Here is a 20,574-nt window from a genome sequence, read left to right as displayed (position 1 = left end):
TTGGCAGGCAGATTCTTTACCACTGTGCCATCTGGAAAGCCCCAAGTATTGAATGTATGAAACTGAAGTCGCTTAGTCGTGTGTGACTCTTTGCGACCCCGTGAACTGTAGCCTACTAGGCTTCTCTGTCCATGGGATTCTCTAGGCAAGAATACTGGAGTGGGTTACAATTTCCTTCTCCAGTTGAATGTATACTTCATGGTAAAAATAACGTAACCATGCTATAGGAAACCAAGAAAAAGTGTATCCCAAGAAAATACCACCTCCTAAAAATTGTGTTTCACCTCCACTGGATCTTATCCATTTTAGTTCACTATCTCCCAGTTAGGAGTTGAGGCATTCATCAAGAAAATCAACCAGAGAACTGTTGGCCTAAAACTTTATTTTAAAAAGGCAGGCATGAGAGTTTTCCAAAAGAGCCTTCTTACTTGGGGAAGGAGGCTGAGCCAGCAGTATTTTTATGAGAATTTAAGAGGAAGGGTCAGCAGAATTTCACCTATTTCAGAGAATTTCTTTGCCTCTTGATGTCCACAGAGAATTTGTTCTAGGACCAGCCCATTCCCCACCCTGCATCCCAAAGACACCAAAATCCCACAGTACTCTCAACCTTTATATGACGTGACTTAGTACACTTACATCTGCAGTCATAGGGGCCTGAACATCGTGAAAGATAGTTCTTAGAAATAGGGATTGTCCTTAAGGATGAGGAACCGTTGTCTGCGATGATACCAAGAGGGTGAGGAGGGACAGTTAGGGGCTAAAGTCACTTGAAAGAGAGGTAGAGGAACAACTAATGGGAACAAGGACATGTAGGGACCATGCAGGAAAATTCTTTTAGTGTCTCTTGCAGGGATCAAATACAAACCCAGGTCTTCCGGCTCCTGGTCAGAGTTCTTTTCACTTCTCATAGATGCCCAACCTTCTCCACTTTGGTTGGTGATTGAGAAAGAACCATGAGTATCCTGGACCCAACCACAGAAGGAGAGGTTAAAATAAGTAGGCCTGAACAGAAAAGGCAAAAAATCGGAAGATTTTACCACTTGGTACTAAGAATGCGAGTTGAATCCTTTGTATGGCTGGCTTGTTGCTTCCGGTGAAGGGAATTCTGCTACTGGAGAGTGAAAAAACTCAAGGACCTCCTCACTAAGGAGTTCCATTCCTGATGGTTTGGCTCTGAAAGTGCCCCTGTATCAGTAACTGTTTGGTTCTTAATGAAACTCTTCTGAGCTTGAATTTCAGGTTCCTCAGCTATCTCCCTGGGTGCCTAGGCCTGTGGCCCATTGGAGCTCTCTTCCCCAAGGGGCAATGGGGCCTGTGCCCTGCCTGCTTGAAGACGGAGGTGTAAGAGAACTTTCATTTTTTTCCCTTGCTGTGCCTTTAAGAGCTGCAGGAATGCAAAGAGAGTCTGGAGGCGGGGTGGGGTCTCCCATCAGGATTTCTGGGAAAAGGATCTCGGGAATTTTGGCCAGAAACTAAAATGAGAGTCCAGCTCTGAGAAGTTGGGGGTGGTGTGTATGGGGTCAGGGCTGTGATTGGACTGCACAGTTCTCTAGGGAGGAGGAAAGCAAAAGTAAAAAGAGCTGGGGAGAGGGGAGAAATCCTCCCGGCCCCCCTCCCCACCCCATGCACACTCACCCATGCCTGAAGAGGGGGCAGCCACTATCTGCAGAGGGTCCCCATGTGTCAAAGGTGATGGCAGCAGATGCTGGACCCAGGGAAATCTCTACCCCGAGCTGGCCTGCAAGGCCTCCGGGGACGGATTTGCCAACAGCTGGACTTGATCACCAGTTTGCAAAGTGAGATCACGCATCAGAGGGAGTAACTAGCAGAGTTTGCTGTCTGGCTGTTTTTGGAGGATTTTCTCAGCAGCGGCTAGAAAGCAGGAGACCACCACCGGGACTCTTGAGTCTTCTTCGGGAAGCAGCAGCAGCAGGGATTCCCGCCCTGGGTGGTTTGCAGGATGATGCTAGCTCTTAGGCGAGCTTGCATTTTCAGGGCTCTGCTCTTCATGGCCTTCCTGCCCCCACCACCACATGCCCAGGACCCGGGCATGGTGCACTATATCTATCAGCGCTTTCAAGTCTTGGAGGTAGGTGGCATCCATGCCCCTCACCCAGGGAACCTGCCTCCCAGAAGTCACTCTATCTTACCCACGCTTCCCTACCTACTGGGATGTGTTTTTCCAGATAGTGAATGATAAGATTGCTAAGGGTACACTGAATATTTTTCATTGTCTAGTGGTTTCTTGAGCAGGGCTTTCCTCTGTTGTCTGATCTGGCAGTTTCTCTCATTTGTAAAATGGGGCCATTAATATAATTTACCTCTTACTAATATTCAGAAGATTTAATAAATTAATTCCTACTTAGAACCTTGCCTGGCATGGTGGTAAATGTCTAAAATGTTATTCAATTGCTCAGTTTTTAAATAGGAAAATTAAACATTTTGGTCACGTTTTCTTCATGTTTTACTATATCAGGAGGATAGCACATTTTCGTTTTCTTTGTGTCTTTTAATGGTGAAACTTTAGGTCACTGTAAATAGTCATGATATTGGCTTACTGAGAAGCTTGTGCTTCTTTTGCTGAACTGGATTTGGTTTTAGAAATGAGCAGGATTCAGCAGTGTTAAACAGAGAGGAAGTTTCGGGGCCTTTTTCCCAAGCGTTGTAGCTGCCACTTCATTAAAATTTGCAAAACCCAACATTTTTGCAGCAGGGACAAACTCCCTGGGGCAAATGTAACCCGCTGTCCTAACCTTTAACACATCCTGGCATTGACATCAACTATTTCTTATGTCCCGCCTTGCTTTTGTACAAGTTAAATTTTGATAAATTATTTCCCTTCTCTGAAAGACACGCTTATCTCTGGTATTTAGTTTCTATATTTCCTGAAAACTCTTTAAGTCCAAACTATTTGGCTGCAGTCAGGGTAGAACGCTTCCTCAGAGCAGGCTGCACTGGGTTTCTGAGGTCCGATGAGCCGAGGCCTGGGAGCCACAGATGGAGTGTTCCCAGGCCAATGGCCTCTTGCTGCTGCCTCACTGGTTCTCTCCTCAGAGACCTTCCTGATCTCACTTTCTCCCGTGTGCTAGAATTATGCTCAACTGTGGTCCCTCTTCATTTACCGCAGACCTGCCTTGGGGTTCAGGGCGAGTCTCATCCCTGCAAGCTTTCCACAGGACTTGAGTCTGCCTGCAGACAAGGGTATTGAGTACAGATGGATACTTTCATAGCTATGAAGGTGGACTGAAAAGAAGAGGGTGTGATTCATGTAGGTCTTCCCACCCTGACTGTGGGGACCTTAGCAGGAAGCCGAGGCCCAGGTGGCTCCACGGTTGGCCAGGCAAACATGTGCAAAGCGATGCGACCCCGCATCCAGGGGTTTGTGTGGGGTGGGGGTGGGCTAAGAATAAAGGAGGATAGATGTAGACAATTTCCCTCTCCTCTCTCTCCCTCTCATCCTCTCTGTTTCTATCTTTGTGTCTCTCTCCCTCCCTCTCACACACCTTTCTCTCTCTCAATCTCTTTCATTCTTCAGTCAACAGTCTTACATCCTGCTGTTCCAAGTATATACTTTTACAGCTTTTGTGGAGAGCATTTTGGTAAACCACCAAATGGTCTTTAAGTATACATCCTGACCCAGAAACCCATCCCATTTCCATCCTTCATTCACTTATTCCTTTTTTAAAAATATATTTTTTAAGTTATTTATTTTTGGCTGCTGGATCTTTGTTGCTTTGCACGGCTTTTCTCTAGTTGCAGCGAGTGGGGACCACTCTTCATTGCCGTGCTCAGGCTTCTCATTGTGGTGGCTTCTCTTGTAGAGCACAGGCTCAAAGTGAGCAATCCTCAGGACTTGCAGCATGTGGGCTCAGTAGTTGCAGCTACAGGGCCCTAGCGAGCAGGCTCAGTAGTTGTGGCACATGGGCGTAGTTGCTCCATGGCATGTGGAATCTTCCTGGACCAAGGATTGAACCTGTGTCCCTGCAATGGCAGGCAGACTCCTAACCACTGGACCACCAGGGAAGGCCCCTTAACTTAATCTTTTATTCAGTAAGTTCATATTAAGTGTGACTATGTGCCAGGTGCTGAGCAGGTGCTGGGGGTGGAGCTTACATCTGGAAATGTATCCTAAGAAAATAATCAGAGAAGTATAAATATGTAAAGACAAAGATTTTCTTCACCATTGTTTGAGTGGCGGATCATTGAAAACTATGTAAATGTCCATTATGTTTATGTGTATGTCAGTCGCCCAGTCACGTCTGACTCTGCGACCCCATGGACTGTAGCTCACCAGGCTCCTCTGTCCATGGGATCCTCCAGGCAAGAATTCTAGAGTGGGTTGCCATTTCCTTCTCTAGGGGATCTTCCCATCCCAGGGATCGAACCTGGGTCTCCCATATTGCAGGCAGATTCTTTACCGTATGAGCCACCAGGGAAGCCCAAATGTTCATTAGAAAGAGTCTAATGGAATAGATAATGGGATATCAATTAAATGGAATTGTGTTATTAAAATTATGGTATGCTGCTGCTGCTAAGTCGCTTCAGTCTTGTCCGACTCTGTGCGACCCCAGAGACAGCAGCCCACCAGGCTCCCCCGTTCCTGGGATTCTTCAGGCAAGAACACTGGAGTGGGTTGCCATTTCCTTTCCAATGCATGAAAGTGAAAAGTGAAAGTGAAGTCACTCAGTCTTGTCCGACTCCTAGTGACCTAAATATATATTAATTGGTTTTGAAATATGTTCACAATATATCAGCAAATTTAAAATGTTATAAAACACACATGTAGCAAAATCACATTAACATATGTTTATATGTGTATGACTAAATGCATAGGAAAACCTAAAGATTTGTACACTAAAGTGTCAATAGTTCTTTGAGTTAAGGAATTATGGGTGATTTTTTTTTTTTAATTTCACCCCCTTTTAACTGTTTGTATTTTAAAAGTCTATTTCTATGAATAAGAGCTATTGACATTACTTGGGCAATTTAAATAACTGGAAATAATTTGAGAATTTATTTTCTGACTGAAGCAAGGACTGCAGAAATGTACCCAAGCAACAAGAGCATACATTCAAGATTTCCAAGAGTTCTCGAAAAACATATCCGTTATGTTGGGACGATGTCACACCTACACAAGCGAGTACAAGAGTGCAGTACACAACCTGGCGCTGAGAGTGGAGCGCGCCCAGCGGGAGATCGACTACCTGGAGTACCTGCGGGAAGCCGACGCGTGTGTAGAGCCAGAGGACAAGGTGGTGGCAGAAAAGCTGGTCCAAGAAGCTGAGGAAGAGCAGAGGATCCGGACGCTACTAAATGCAAGTAAGAGAACTACATCTTTACCACCCCTTCTGGGGACTTTCAGAACACAGACCTCACACAGGTAGGGAGACTGACCAAGTAAGAACTGGGCGTGTGCTCTTGTGGGCACGTGCTGGGAGAGAAATCTTATCAAGGAACAGGTATCCAAAGGAAAATATATTCTCAGAAAGTGGCTTTCCCTTTTCCAGAGAGTTCCTAAAACCTCCATAGAGGCTCAGGGCGATGGTGTCAGAAGTCAACCCAGGAAGGGCTTAGTTTGGTAGAGGTGTGTGGTCCCATCCTTCCATGGAGAGTGGCAGGTTGGTGGATTCTCTCAGTGCCCTGGGAGCTGGGAGAGTGTGCCAAGAAGCAATATAAAATTGGAAATGGCAACAGCCAATCCTCAGGGCCAAGGACTACTGTGAATTATTATTGTTTGTGCTGTTGGGATGGTGATATATTCAAAATATTTGTCTCCAATCTTAGGATCCATCAGAATCACTTCCAGGCCATTAAGAATAAGGATTAGGAGCTCAAATGATAATAACAAGTATCAAGCAACAAAAACATAAATGAAAAGGAAAATTTCCTGTGCATGAGTCCATCTCATTAAAAACAATGAGGGAGACAAGTCCGTGCCTCAGAGGCTGTTTTCTGAGATGGTTTCAATGAAAATAGGAAAACTTTATGTGCTAACTATACCCGCCCCAAATGAGAACATTCTATCAGGTAAACAAGATATAAGCAGCTGAATGCCATCTTTAGGCCAAGCGTTTCATGTATCTTTTCCATGTAATCCTTGTAAAAGCTCCTTTGGTCATTTATAAGAAAGGTCTTCCAAAATGAGGTGACTTCTGATCTGAGTTTTGAACATAGTAGTTAGAGAAGGATGAGCAGAGGCCGTGTCAAGCGAGAGTGGCAACAGATCAAAAGCAAGTAGCACTTCCACACATAGATCTGCAGGGATGGCTGAGTGGAAGCCGTGTGGGGCAGGAGAGTGCCGGGGAGCAAGGCGGAAGGGTCAGTAGCACCCGGATAGTGAAAGGCCTTGCTTGCTAAGTCCAGAGGGTTGAACTTGACTAAAGAAACTATTGAGAACCATTGAACAATTTTTGAGGGGTGTTTAAGATTTTCTTTTCTTTTTAAAAAAAATTTTATTATTGGAGTTCAATTGCTTTACAATGTTGTCTAGGTTTCTACTGTACAACATGAGAGAATCAGCTATATGTTCAGTTCAGTCACTCAGTTGTGTCCAACTCTTTGTGACTCCATGGACTGAAGCACGCCAGGCCTCCCTGTCCATCACCAACTCCCGGAGTTTACTCAAACTCATGTCCATTGAGTTGGTGATGCCATCCAACCACCTCATCCTCTGTCGTCCCCTTCTCCTCCCACCTTCAATCTTTCCCAGCATCATGGTCTTTTCCAATGAGTCAATTCTTTGCATCAGGTGGCCAAAGTATTGGAATTTCAGCTTCAGCATCAGTCCTTCCAATGAATATTCAGGACTGATTTCCTTTAGGATGGACTGGTTGGATCTTCTTGCAGTCCAAGGGACTCTCAAGAGTCTTCTCCAACATCACAGTTCAAAAACATCAATTCTTCGGTGCTCAGCTTTCTTTATAGTCCAGCTCTCACATCCATACACAACTACTGGAAAAAACTATAGCCTTGACTAGATGGACCTTTGTTGGCAAAGTAATGTCTCTGCTTTTTAATATGCTGTCTAGGTTGGTCATAACTTTCCTTCCAAGGAGGAAGCGTCTTTTAATTTCATGGCTGCAGTCACCATCTGCAGTGATTTTGGAGCCCAGAAAAACAAAGTCTGTCACGGTTTCCACTGTTTCCCCATCTATTTCCCATGAAGTGATGGGACCAGATGCCATGATCTTAGTTTTCTGAATGGTGACCTTTAAGCCAACTTTTTCCCCCTCTCCTTTTTCACTTTCATGAAGAGACTCTTTAGTTCTTCTTCACTTTCTGCCATAAGGATGGTATCATCTGCATATCTGAGGTTATTGATATTTCTCCCAGCAATCTTGATTCCAGCTTGTGCTTCATCCAGCCTAGTGTTTCTCATGATGTACTCTGCATGTAACTTAAATAAGCAGGGTAACAGTATACAGCCTTGACGTACTCTTTTCCCAATTTGGAACCAATCTGTTTTTCCATGTCCAGTTGTAACTGTTGATTCCTGACCTGTACACAGATTTCTCAAGAGGCAAGTCAGGTGGTCTGGTATTCCCATCTCTTTCAGAATTTTCCACAATTTGTTGTGGTCCACACAGTCAAAGGCTTTGGCATAGTCAACAAAGCAGAAGTAGATGTTTTTCTGGAACTCTCTTGCTTTTTCAGTAATCCAATGGATGTTGGCAATTTGCTCTCTGGTTCCTCTGCCTTTTCTAAATCCAGCTTGAACATCTGGAAGTTCACGGTTCACGTACTGTTGAAGCCTGGCTTGGAAAATTTTGAGCATTACTTTACTAGCATGTGAAATGAGTACAGTTGTGCGGTAGTTTGAGCATTCTTTGGCATTGCCTTTCTTTGGGATTGGAATGAAAACTGACATTTTCCAGTCCTGTGGCCACTGCTGAGTTTTCCAAATTTGCTGGCATATTGAGTGCAGCACTTTCACAGCATCATCTTTCAGGATTTGAAACAGCTCAACTGGTATTCCATCCCCTCTACTAGCTTTGTTTGTAGTGATGCTTCCTAAGGCCCACTTGACTTCATATTCCAGGATGTCTGGCTCTAGGTGAGTGGTCACACCATCATGATTATCTGGATCATGAAGATTTTTGTACAGTTCTTCTGTGTATTCTTGCCACCTCTTCTTAATATCTTCTGCTTCCGTTATGTCCATACCGTTTCTGTCCTATATGTATGTGTATATATATGTATATACCCTCCCTCTTAAGCCTCCCTCCACTATTGAGCAATTGTAAGCAGAGCCATGAGAGGCAGGAACAGGGCAAGACTAGAGAGAGGACACTGATCAGGGCAATGTGGCAGTGAATAGGCAACAAGTGGTCGTCTCTGCATGAAGCGTCAGTGAGGTGAAGGGCAGATGGATTCGAGCGTCATTGAAAGTCGGCATATGCACAGCTTTGTGACTGATAATTGAATGTGAAAAATAAGTGAGAAGGGTAAGTCCAAGATGCTTCCTAGGTTTGGAGCTCAGGCCACTGGGTGGTTGGTCTGAAATATGTTGAGATAGGAAACCCAGGAGACATTTTGGAGCACTTACTACTTCACTCTTTTGGTTTTTTTTTTTTTTTTTCCTGGAGCACTTTTTACTCTGAGATCTTCTAGTTCACTTATTTGCTTGCTGTTCATTTTATGCCTCCCCATCTCATATAAGAGCCTGGATCCTGTGTTTCACATTCAATGCTGAGTCCCAGTGCCTAGGATAGTGTCTATGTTCAACAAATATTTGTCAGTGAGTAACTAAGTGAACAAATGAATACATGGGCAGAGGGATTGTTCGCATGGGCAGAGGAGTTATTAGGTTTTGATAGAAAAAGGAACATCTTATCTGTGAGTCAGAAGACAGAGAGGAGACTGCCTTATCTACAAGAAGAAGCACTTGGTCAAGCTGGTCAAGTGAGTGTCCTTTTCAGCCTTGTCTTGCGATGAACCTCCTCCTTCTGAGAGGAAGTGTGCATGCATGCTAAGTCGCTTCAGTCAGGTCCACCTCTGTGACTCTATGGACTACATTCCTCCAATCTCCTCTGTCCATGGGATTCTCCAGGCAAGAATACTGGAGTGGGTTGCCATTTCCTCCTCCAGGGGATCTTCCCAGCTCAGGGATCAAACCTGCGTCTCTTAAATCTCCTGCGTTGGCACACAGGTTCTTTACCACTAGCACCATCTGGGAATACTTGAGAGGGAACAGCTGAGAGTAAACATGGGTCGAGGGATTAGGCAAAAGGATAAAGATGAGCCAGTGGAAAATGAACAGCTCCCTAAAAAGCTGACCAGGAGGGAAGAGTGGCTGCTAATGTAGCCTGAGCTAGAATGTGCCTGAACTTTCATGCTGAGGGTCAGGGAGGACCCCAAGCCTGAAATGTGGTGCTGGATTGGATCCCTGAGACACTCTAAACCCCTCAGGCCTTGAGGTGGCCCCTTTCTACTCCACCTAGAGCTTAAGAGAGGTCCTGAGTCTGGACTTTCCGTCTTTACAACCCTTGTCCTTTGCCTCATCCCTCACACCCTGGATGCCTGAAATATTCCCTCTCCCAGCTCCAGGGTGAGTGAAAACTCTTTCAACTTTTTAGGAATTGCTGCTTCTATGCCCGTTGCCTTGGGAACCCTCTTTTGATGATCTGTCTATGATTCAATAAGCACTTTTTGCCCCCTACTCTTGGGTGGGCCCTGTGCTCATAGCAGGGACAAAGGAGCAAGCGGGAACACACCTGTATCCTGCGCTGGCTTTCTCACCACTTCTCTTGCCTCTGGTCTTACCTCCTGCTGCCGTCTGCTGTTATGTGCATCTTCCCACAACACACACATGCTCTCACTCCTCGGTGTAGACTGCTTTTGTTGTTTGTCATCAATTATCAATAGCAACAAAAAATCCACTCAAATGTCAGCATTTTAGATGGGGAAGGCCCATCACAAAATGGCCTGAGCTGATGTCCCTCTTCTCCCCCATAACTCACCCACATGCAGTAGCAATTTTTGTACATATATATATAGGGTAGCCATTCCCTTCTCTAGGGGATTTCCTCGACCCAGGGATTGAACCTGGGTCTCCTGCAGTGCTGGCAGATTATTTACTGTCTGAGCACCCAGGGAAGCCCTGGTGGGGAAGCCACTCTAATATATATAATAATTATATATATATACTATACATATAATATATATATAATAATTATATATATATAATACATATAATATATATATATAATTTTTTCTGCCCACCCTTTATGACTCAAAATTGCTGTGGATTCTCCATGAACATTTCAGACGGGTTGGCCCCTAGTGCTCCTAGAGCAGGTCGTTCAGTCTTCTGAGGCAGCACTAACACTCAGCTACACACACCTGTGTGTATTGGACACCTCAACCAGACTGTGCACATACCTGACGTCTTCATTCCTGTACTCACAGATCCAGGGTCAGGACCTGCCGAGGAGAAGTCTGTAAACGTTGTCTCTAGAAGAGATGCTGATGGCGGTGCCCCTCAGAGCTTGGTTTAGGGAAAGATGTAAACAATCCCAACTGTGTGGTTAGTGCTCTGGCCTGTTGTTTGCAGAGGCTCTGTGCCCAGGGGTGGACTTTGGGGTGCCAGCGTATTCCCCTTCCATGCACTGTTTGTGTTTTACATATTGTCCCCTCCCCCATTGCTTGGGCTGTTTCTCTCAGTAGCTTTGCCTGTGTTAGTTATGCTAATACTGTGTAACAAATTACCACAACTTTAGCAGTTTAAAATAGTACACATTTATTGTCTTAGAATTTCTGTGGATTCAGGAGTCCAGGTACAGCCTATCTGGACATTTCGTTCAACAGTCTCTCGAGGGTACAGTCAAGGTGTTACCTGGCCTACATTCTCACCTTGAGCTCGGGTCCCTCTTCCAAGCTTATTGATGTTGACAGAATTGCCCTTCCTGTGGTTGTAGGATGGAGGCCCTCAGCTTCGAGAAGCCGCGCCTCTCCACAGGCAGTGCACAATGTGGTTGTTGCTCCTTCAAGGCCGGGAGGAGAGTGCTTCTCTTTGGGAAGTGCTCACCTATAATCATCTTCCTTTTGATTAACTGGAAGCCAGCTAATTTGGGACTTTTCATATCTTTTGGCTGCACTGAGTCTTCGCTGTGGCACTGGGCTTTTGCTCCAGTTGCAGCACGGAGGCTTCTGATGTGGAACGTGGGCTGTAGAGCACGTGGGCTCAGGAGTTGCAGGGCCTGGGCTCTGCAGTTTGTGGCACATGGGTTCTCTAGTTGCAGCGTACAGGCATGGTTGCCCTGAGACATGTGGGATTTTAGTTCTCTGACCAGGAATGAAATCCACATCCCCTGCAATGAAAGGCAGATTCTTAACCACAGCACCACCAGGGAAGCCCCTGGGACCTTAATTACATCTACAGAATTTCCTTAGTTTTGTCTTGTAATGTAACCCCGTCAAGCAGAACTATCATATTCACAGATGCTGCCCTCACTCAAGGGGAGGAAGTTTGTAGGGCATGACCGTGGGGGCGGGAATCTTAGAATTCTGTGCATCCCAGCTGGTTCCGTTTCCTCTACCCACTTTCTTCCCAAAAGGCTCCCATCTTCCTGTCTTCTAACCTTGGCCGCTGGAACTGTGCCAACTCTGGAACTTCCACAGGAATTCTTAAGACTCAAGTCAGAACCCTTGTGTAGCCAAATACGGGATTATGGGCTAGGGAGGGTCACTAGAGGTCACATTAAGAGTTTCATTCACACATATGTGCCGTCTCAGAGAGTGTCTTTGAAAACCTTAGAAAGATAGGATATCATAACTTTCTTAGAAAGTTGAACATTGTGTCTTAAGAGATTTCCTAAGAAATTTCAACCATCGGTCTAAATGGGATGCTAGGGATAGTAAATAAGGTAGAGTTGCTCTGTAATTAAGCCATTTTTTTCTAGAGGTGTCCTCCAGTCTTTAGCCTTTATTTAGAAGTAATCCTCGAATGATGTTCATGTGAGGCCCACAATTCCAGGGATGTTTGGGGATAAGATAAAATCCTTAGAATCTTAACTCTAACCCATATGGACTCTCTTCTTTCTCTTTTTTTTCCTCTTCTTTCTCTTTTTCTGTCTAACACACAATTTAGAATGCAGTGAGTGAAAGTTACCTGAATACAATTTAACTTATAAAGTCACTCCAAGTCTTTGGTACTATAATTGCTATAAGCAAAAAAAAAAATTTTGCACTGCACTTGGCAACTTATGGCAAAGCACCAGTGGCTCAGATGCCCAGATTAAGAATTTAACTAACAGTCTTTGGCAGATTCCACAGGCTGCATTCTTGTGTGAATCAGAATAATATTAACCTCTTTTTAACTTGTAAACAGCTTGTAAAGAAAAATTCTTGAGGCAGTCAAAACACGTCATTATAGCATTATTTTATTTCCTGTTTTAGTCCAGCTCCTTTATTTGCAAGGGTGCTTACAAATAACCTCCAATAACTCTCTCCCTACTGAAGTAAATAACTCATTTCTTTTGTTAGATCATGTTTCAGAGAAAAAAGTGTATTGCTGCAAATTCACATGCCCCTGGGATCCAGTCAGGTAGTATACATTTGCGTGCCTCACATTCAAAACCGTTAAAAATCAAACAAAATAAAACAAACAAACAAAAATCCCACTGGAAGCCAAATAAAACGTATTTGTGAGCCAGCTCCCAAGGTCCATTAGTTTGTGATGAGTGGAACAAAACATTAAGAGATGTATAGCTCTTAAACTGTAACAGAGAAGAATATCTCCCACAAAGGTGTATACACAGGTGTAAGCGCAAGAGAGTATGAGAGTACTTGTGTTTGTGTGTGTGTGTATGTGCGCACATATACACACACACAGAAGCTGCATTCACAAATCCTGGGCAGCAATACCAAATACCAGCAATGCCCAGTACCTGGGCAGTGTACATCCACCTTATTCTGTGCTGCCTACTGAAGAGTCCCATAGGTCACTGTGCTGCATTCAAAAAGGCCAGCGTATTTCTTGTGTATCCAACTGGAAGGCCTGTGATCTATGTGGATACCATTAGGACCATCACACAGGTATTAAAAGAAGGTCCCCAGATTGTTTTTTTTTTTAATATTTACTTATGATTTATTTGGCTGTGCCGGGTCTTAGCTACAGCACACAGCATCTTCAGTCTTCACTGGGACACGCAGGTTTCTTAATTTCGGCATGCAAACTCTTAGTTGCAGCAGTTGGGATCTTAGTTCCCTGACTAGGGGTCGAACCTGGATTTGATCTCACATTGGAAGCGTAGAGTCTTGGCCTCTAGACCACCAGAGAATCCTTAAGTTGTTTTAGCTGATGGCTTTTGGCTCCAGGTAGAGTGAACCTCCCCATTCATTCTCTCTATGACTCATTCATTTGTTCATTCATTCAATAGAAGTCTAACTGAATTTGAGGAATATGTTGGCATTATGCCAGGCATTTGAGATGGAACTTTGCCTAGGATAACATTCTTGTCCTCAAGAGGCTTGGAGTCTAGTAGGGAAACCATCTAAACAAACCCAGATTAAAAGATGGGGTGATGGCTGCTCTGATGGAGGGTGTAGCAGAAGCACAGGGGGAGGCATTAGTGTGTGGACCCAGCAGTCGCAAGGCAAGGGCTTAGTTGCTCTGTGGCATGTGGGATCTTAATTCCTTGACCAGGGATTGAACTTGCATCCCCTGCATTGCAAGGCAGATTCTTAACCATTGGACCACCAGGGAAGTCTCAAGCTGAGTTTTAATGTTGGGAAAGAACTAATTAAATGGAGAAGAGAGTAGAGGGCACTTCAAGCTAATGACCAGCATATGGAGGTACATAGGCCTAATCGGGCTTAGTGTTCTGCAGATGTCTGGTGTAGGGGGAAGTGGTAGAGAAGACATGAAAGAAACAGACAAAAGCTAAACTCCTTTGTACTGAGCCTCTTCACCTTCTAGCTGTGGAGGATGAAAATGCAATGAATAATAGTAGTTAATAGTTATTGAGTGCTTATGATGTACCTTGTAATCTTTAAGTATTTAAAGGAGTCTTATTGGATTACATCAGGTAATTCTCACAACAAACCTATGTGATAAGTATTAGAATTAGTCTTCATTTTATAGATATGGAAATCAGGGCACTGCATGACTAAATCATGTGAACTGTGAGGAGCTAATCCCAGAGAAGGATTCAAAGACAGGCTGACTCTACACGTACTAACCATTCCCACCGTGCTGTTTTGCTTACTCCTATGTAAGCATGGGAGTGTCCCTGTTCAGGTAGGTGTTTTTGGAAGATCATTCTGGCCCCAGTGTTCAGAATGGACTGGCAGTAGGGGAGTTTGGGTGCTCATAAGAGGGAGAGACTGGAGCCAGGCAGGCCATCTCCAGGGCTGTCACAGAGGTCCTCAAGTAGAAGCCCTCTGCTCTGAGTCTAAATGCCTTTATTTAGGGGCATTATTAGGTGCATTAACAAGGGGCCTTATTATTGTGGGACATGCATGAACACCAAGTCACACCTCTTGGTCATTATTTGATGATTCTTACTCATAAACAATGGCAATCCACTCCAGTACTCTTGCCTGGAAAATCCCATGGACGGACAATGCTGGTAGGCTACAAGAGCGACTTTACTTCACTCATAAACAAATTGCTTTAAATCATTCTTTCAAATCCTGGCCAAGAAGGGTCAATTTCCCGCTCCCTCTAATCCTTGGTTTTTAATTCCCTGCCTTTCCTTCACTTATTTTTAACCAATGAAATTCCTTTGCTTTCCCCACTGTTTGCTCAGTTAACAGAAGAGCCTCCCCCCCAACTCTTGTGGTGGAAATCTCAGGTGCATCCCTTTGGGCCTCATCTGATAAGTCACCATATCAAATAGATTCTTCCTTCTGAATATCCCTCAACTTTATTCTTTACCTCTACCCTGCTCTCTCATCGTCTCTAGTCCAGATTATTGTACAAGACTCCTAACTGATCTTCCTGTTCCAGGATTTCATCTTGTATTGCTACAAGGGTTATCATTGCTTTATCATCTTTCAAGGCAACTACAACCTACAGGGTAAAGCAAACTCCATAAAATAACATTAAGTCCTTTACAACTGACCCCAATCTAACTTTCTTTAAATAATTTGTTTTGTTATTCTCTCTGAAAGTGATATCCGCTGATTAAATAAAAACTATGGACATAGTATATACTCTATCTATTGTACTTACTGTTTTATAAAAGTAGATAACAAGCCAACAATTGAACACAGCATTTTTTATTAGTTTTTTGAAAATTATTTTTTTATTGATGTATAGGTGAGTCACAGTGTTTCAGGTGTACAGCAAAGTGATTCAGTTTTATACATATAAAAATTTGGTTATATGTATATATTCTTTTTCAGATTATTTTTCATTATAGGTTATTACAAGATATAGAATATAGTTCCCTGTTCTATAAAGTAAGTCTTGTTTTTTATTTAATACATATATTACTGTCATATCTATTAATCCCAAATTCCTAATTTGTCTCTCCCTTTGGTAACCATAAGTTTTGAACACAGCAGCTTTGAACATTTTCAGCTTAGTCTTGTCCCAGTACTGTCTATTCCCATCTACCTGATTCTCTACGCTATGTTGAACCTGCTATTCTGAAAGCTTACTTTCATATAGTATACTAAAGTATACTCCATGCATCTCTACACTGTTCATGCTTTTTCCCCAAGTCTAACACAGTACCTGGCACAGAGTAGGGTTCAGTATTTTCTGACTTTGAGGAGCAGTTTGTTGGAAAGTGGAAGCAACTATTTACCAGGGATCCCATTAAGCCTCTTTTGTCTGGTATGTTGTCTAATACCCATGACAACTCAGCTAGGTAGATACTATTATGACTTCTATTCAGATAATGAAACTGTGACTCAGAGTTTCCTGCTATGTTGAAGACTAAGCACCATCCCCTAGATTCATCTCAGTTTCCCTGTCTGCTCACAGTTCCCTTACCCTGGCCCCGCACCAGGTATCTGCCACAACAGTGCTATATGACAAACCACTTTGAAACTTAGTGGATTAAAACAATCATTGATTGTTTCCCGGGAGTCCACAGGGTGGCTGGGCAGTTCTGCCAGCCTGGACCAGTCTTAGCTGTTCTCAGCAGACTCCCTCGTGCATCCACGGTCAGTGGCATGCTCCCCAGGGGGTGACCGGCTAAGGACGGCCTCAGCTGCAGTGGCTTGGCTCTTCTCCACGTGGTATCTGATCTTTTGGAGGCAAACCTGGGCTTGTTCTCATGGTTGAGGAAGATGTCTGAGGGAGAGGGCACAGGCATACCAAGATCTGGTTGCTTTCACCAAGTTTTTTTTTGCCAAAGCAAGTTCAAGTCTGGCTCTGGAGCCCATCCTTCCAATAGAAACTCTAATAACATCTGTATGAGACTTTTGGTCTTGCTGCTTTTGGAAAGAGGCAGTCATCAAGATGAGTTTTTAAGTATGCAATTATCTATATGAAGGCAATGGGTGGAGCATTAGTGTGACTGAGGGGAGACTGAAGAACCTGTCAGAGGGCTGCTGCAAAGTTTAGGATGAGGTCAGCAAGTGCTACACCAGCCTATTTTGAGAAAGGATAGAACAGCATCAGTATGACTGATTGCATAGGAGGAATTCATGGCACAAGGTCAAAATTATTCTGTTTTCTAGCTAGATAAATGGGAGAATGGCAGTATCACACCTTGACATTGAGAAAATTTTCATACTTTTCAATTTAAGAATATTAAAGGAAAAAAAAATAACCCACTATGCAGAAACCAAAACTCAGCTTAGTCTTTAAATAAAAATTAAATAAAAGCAAAAAGTTCATAATTATAAACTTGAAATGCTTAAGATGTTGCAACAGTTAGATAACTAATGCAAAACAGAGGCTGTTTGATCAGAAATTCCTTGGAGGACTGCCCAGTTCCGTGCTTCACTTGTGCATGAGTGTTGACCAGCCTGGATCCTCTAGGACAACAGTTCTCAAACTTTTATCTCAGAAATTCATTGCATTTTTTAAAAATTATTCAGGACCCTAGAGAGTTTTTGTTGATGTATGTTAACATCTCTTGATATTTAACATATTCACAATTAAAACTGAGAAATTGTAGTGTGTGCCAGATGCTAATCTAGGACAGGATATCTAGCAGTGAACATAGCACATTAGGCAAAAAGCCCTGCCCCCACAGAACTAACATTCTGTAAGGGGGTCAAACGACAAATATGTTAGCATGAAAATTTACCATATGTCAGGTAGAAGTTAAATACTACAGAAGAAAACCAGCTGAGGTAAGGAGGTTATGGAAAGTTGGCCTCTTCTGAAAGGACCCACGTGAAGGAGGTTGGCTGTGCTGAGCTCCAACTATAGAGACTCACAGTGGAAGCTATGCACTCACCCCTATTCACCGGTCTTCCCAGCCTCCTCACACTCCATGCTGCTGAGCAGCACATAGCCGTACAAACCAACAGCCAGGCATCCTCTGTTTTCTTTCTCAGACTCAGTGGCTAATCACCAATAAAGGGAAGCTGGCAGGGCTCTGTACTGGGTGCCATGAAATACTTTTAGAGTTGGGAACCCAGATAAACCTTTGATGTGGTTTTGCTGGGCTTCCCAGGTGGCGCTAGAGGTTAAGAACCTACCTGCCAATGCACAAGACATAAGAGACACAGACAGGTTCAATCCTTGGGACAGGAAGATTCCCTAGACAAAGAAATGGCAACCCACTCCAGTATTCTTGCCTGAAAAATCCCATGGACAGAGGAGCCCGGCGGGCTACAGTCCACAGGGTCGCAAATAGTAAGACACGACTGAAGGGACTTAGCGTGCGGTTTTGCTAAAGAGTTCTGTGAAACTCATCAAAATACATAGAGCATGTATTGTACGCCAGGCTCTGTTTAAGCACTCACCCTGGACTCACAGCCCTTCTGCAGAGCCAGATCTTCCCATGGCTCACTGAGTACCATTCCATATAAGCTGGTCCTCCTGCCCTCGTGCCTTCCATCTAATCAGGCTTTCTAGACAGTGAAATAGCACTTGCTATTGTCCACATGTACCTCTTGCTATCTGAATCTACTCGATTTCTAAGTTGGCCTAGCGTGCATTGGGGTGCTGCTGCTTGGTCGCTTCAGTCGTGTCCAACTCTGTGCAACCCCAGAGACGGCAGCCTACCAGGCTTCCCTGTCCCTGGGATTCTCCAGGCAAGAACACTGGAGTGGGTTGCCATTTCCTTCTCCAATGCATGAAAGTGAAAAGTGAAAGTGAAGTCACTCGGTCGTGTCTGACTCTTCGCGACCCCATGGACTGCAGCCCACCAGGCTCCTCCATCCATGGGATTTTCCAGGCAAGAGTACTGGAGTGGGGTGCCAGCAACTGACTAATACTACATTGTCTGAATCTAACTGATTCCTGAGTTTGGACAGTAAGCAATAAGAATTTCAATAGTGAATGATATATGTACCATGTCCCAGGCCCTGTGGATAAAAAGACAAATAAAGCAAAGCTTCTGTCTAAAATGCTTGCAAGGAAACAGTGAGTAGGCAATTTCAATTCAGCCCAAGAATTGCCCTGGAAGAGGACTGCACAGAGGTCTCTGGACACACAAGAAACAGCAAGTAGCTGCTCTGCAAGAGTCAGAGATTTTGTTCTAAAGGACAAGCAGATGTATCCCAAGTTAGCGAAGATGAGCTAAGGAAAAGTAGAGGCAAAATCTCAAACTTGTGAGAGACCATGGCAAGCTTGATGATTACTAGTTAGTCCAGTGTGGTGAGGAGGTGACAAAAGAGGTCAGCTGAAGGACCCTGGGTACTATGCTGACATATCAGAAATGTATTCTGTGGGAAACAGACTCAGAGAGAATGAACTTATGGTTGCTGGGGGAATGGACGCGGGGAAGGGATAGTTAGGGAGTTTGGGATGAACATGTACACACTGCTATATTTAAAATGGATAACCAACAAGGACCTACTCTATAGCACAGGGAACTCTCCTTAGTGTTATGTGGCTTCCTGGATGGTAGGGGAGTTTCAAGGGGAATGAATAAATCTATATGTATAGGTGAGTCCCTTCACTGTTTACCTGAAACTATCAGAACATTAACATTGTTAATCAGCTATACCCCAATACAAAATAAAACGTAAAGGGAAAAAGCATAACTGCCATTAATTTCCAGGACACACCAAATAGCTTGAAGTTTTATAATTGACTACTCATCTGAGAGCTGTCTTTTTTTTTTTTTTTTTTAGTTTCAATATATTTTTATTTTTAGTGGTTCTTCTGGAATCAAACTATTTTCACCTGAGGAAAGCACATAAAAGAGTTTGGAAGTCAAATTCTTATAATATTGATGGATTTTTCACCATTTATTCAAGATTCATTCAAGCATTTACCATCTGTTAGAACTGTCTCTGGACCAGACAAGACACTGAAAAAGCTACTACATGATAAAATGAGTAAGATATGAGCCCTGCCCTGAAAGTGTTTATAATACCCCAGGTGAAGAATAGCAAAGGAATCTGGGTTTTGGTGCTGGTATAATTAGCTCTATATCAGTGAATCTGGAAATTCTTGAAAATATACTCTTCTAAATTCAGATTACAGTATTTACACAGATATTAAAACAGTGTATATAAAAGTATATGTATATATGCTACTGATAAGTCACTTCAGTCGTGTCCGACTCTGTGTGACCCCATAGACGGCAGCCCACCAGGCTCCCCCGTCCCTGGGATTCTCCAGGCAAGAACACTGGAGTGGGTTGCCATTTCCTTCTCCAATGCATGAAAGTGAAAAGTGAAAGGGAAGTCGCTCAGTCATGTCTGACTCTTAGCGACCCCATGGACTGCAGCCCACCAGGCTCCTTCGTTCATAGGATTTTCCAGGCAAGAGTGCTGGAGTGGGGTGCCATTGCCTTCTCCATGAGAGCTGTCATTTTTGACATCCCCATGTAGCTGTCACTTGCTAGGTACTGACAAATGTTTATTACCATGAACACAATTCAGGTGGTTGAAGGAGTCCAGATTTATTTGCTTTTGGTTGCACCAGGTCCTCCTTGCTGTGTGAGGGCTTTCTCTAGTTGTGCTGTGCGGGGACCTCTCTTCGTTGCGCTGCGCGGATTTCTCATTGCAGCGGCTTCTCTTGTTGCAAACCCCAGGCTCTAAGCACATGGGCTTCAGGAGCTGGAGCACATGCACTCAGTAGTTGTGACTCGTGAGCTTCAGGGAGCAGGCTTTGCAGTATGTGGCATCTCCCCAGACTAGGCACCGAGCCCTTGTTGCCCGCACTGGCAGGCAAATTCTCAACCACTGGACCGCCAGAGAAGCCCCAAGAAGTCAAAATGTTCCCTTTTGTTGGTTGACCTCAGCACTGTCATGGCACAGGTGGGGGTGCCATTTAGCTTGCTGATGTATTACAAGGAGCGTATAAGGAAGGTCAAGGCCTAGTGGATGTCAAATCTTACGCCATCTTGGGGCTGCTCAGCTCTGATCAGTTTTTGTCATGTCCTCACTGTCATTCTTTTAAAGGTTATACTCTGTCCCCTTCCCTCCTGTCTCACAAACTTGAGTCTGGCTTATCACTCAGTTCCCACAAACTCATCAGTTACCTGACCT

General features: G+C 43.9%; 1 protein-coding gene across 1 annotated transcript in view; it reads left to right on the top strand.

Moving 5' to 3' along the window:
• Positions 1 to 1,537: 1,537 nt before the first annotated feature.
• The window catches only part of OLFML1 (olfactomedin like 1), a 32,068-nt gene continuing 13,031 nt past the window's right edge, over positions 1,538 to 20,574 (top strand). Inside the window, exons 1-2 of the mRNA XM_040258471.1 lie at positions 1,538 to 2,089; positions 5,031 to 5,319. Coding sequence (XP_040114405.1) covers positions 1,961 to 2,089; positions 5,031 to 5,319 — 418 coding nt within the window. The 5' untranslated portion in view covers positions 1,538 to 1,960. The remainder of the gene's footprint in view (positions 2,090 to 5,030; positions 5,320 to 20,574) is intronic.

The sequence above is a fragment of the Oryx dammah genome, unplaced genomic scaffold (genome assembly GCF_014754425.2).
Source record: "Oryx dammah isolate SB20612 unplaced genomic scaffold, SCBI_Odam_1.1 HiC_scaffold_17, whole genome shotgun sequence".
Classification (NCBI taxonomy): Eukaryota; Metazoa; Chordata; class Mammalia; order Artiodactyla; family Bovidae; genus Oryx; species Oryx dammah.
Note: the sequence above shows the minus strand (reverse complement) of the source record. Positions and strands in the feature narration are given on the sequence as shown.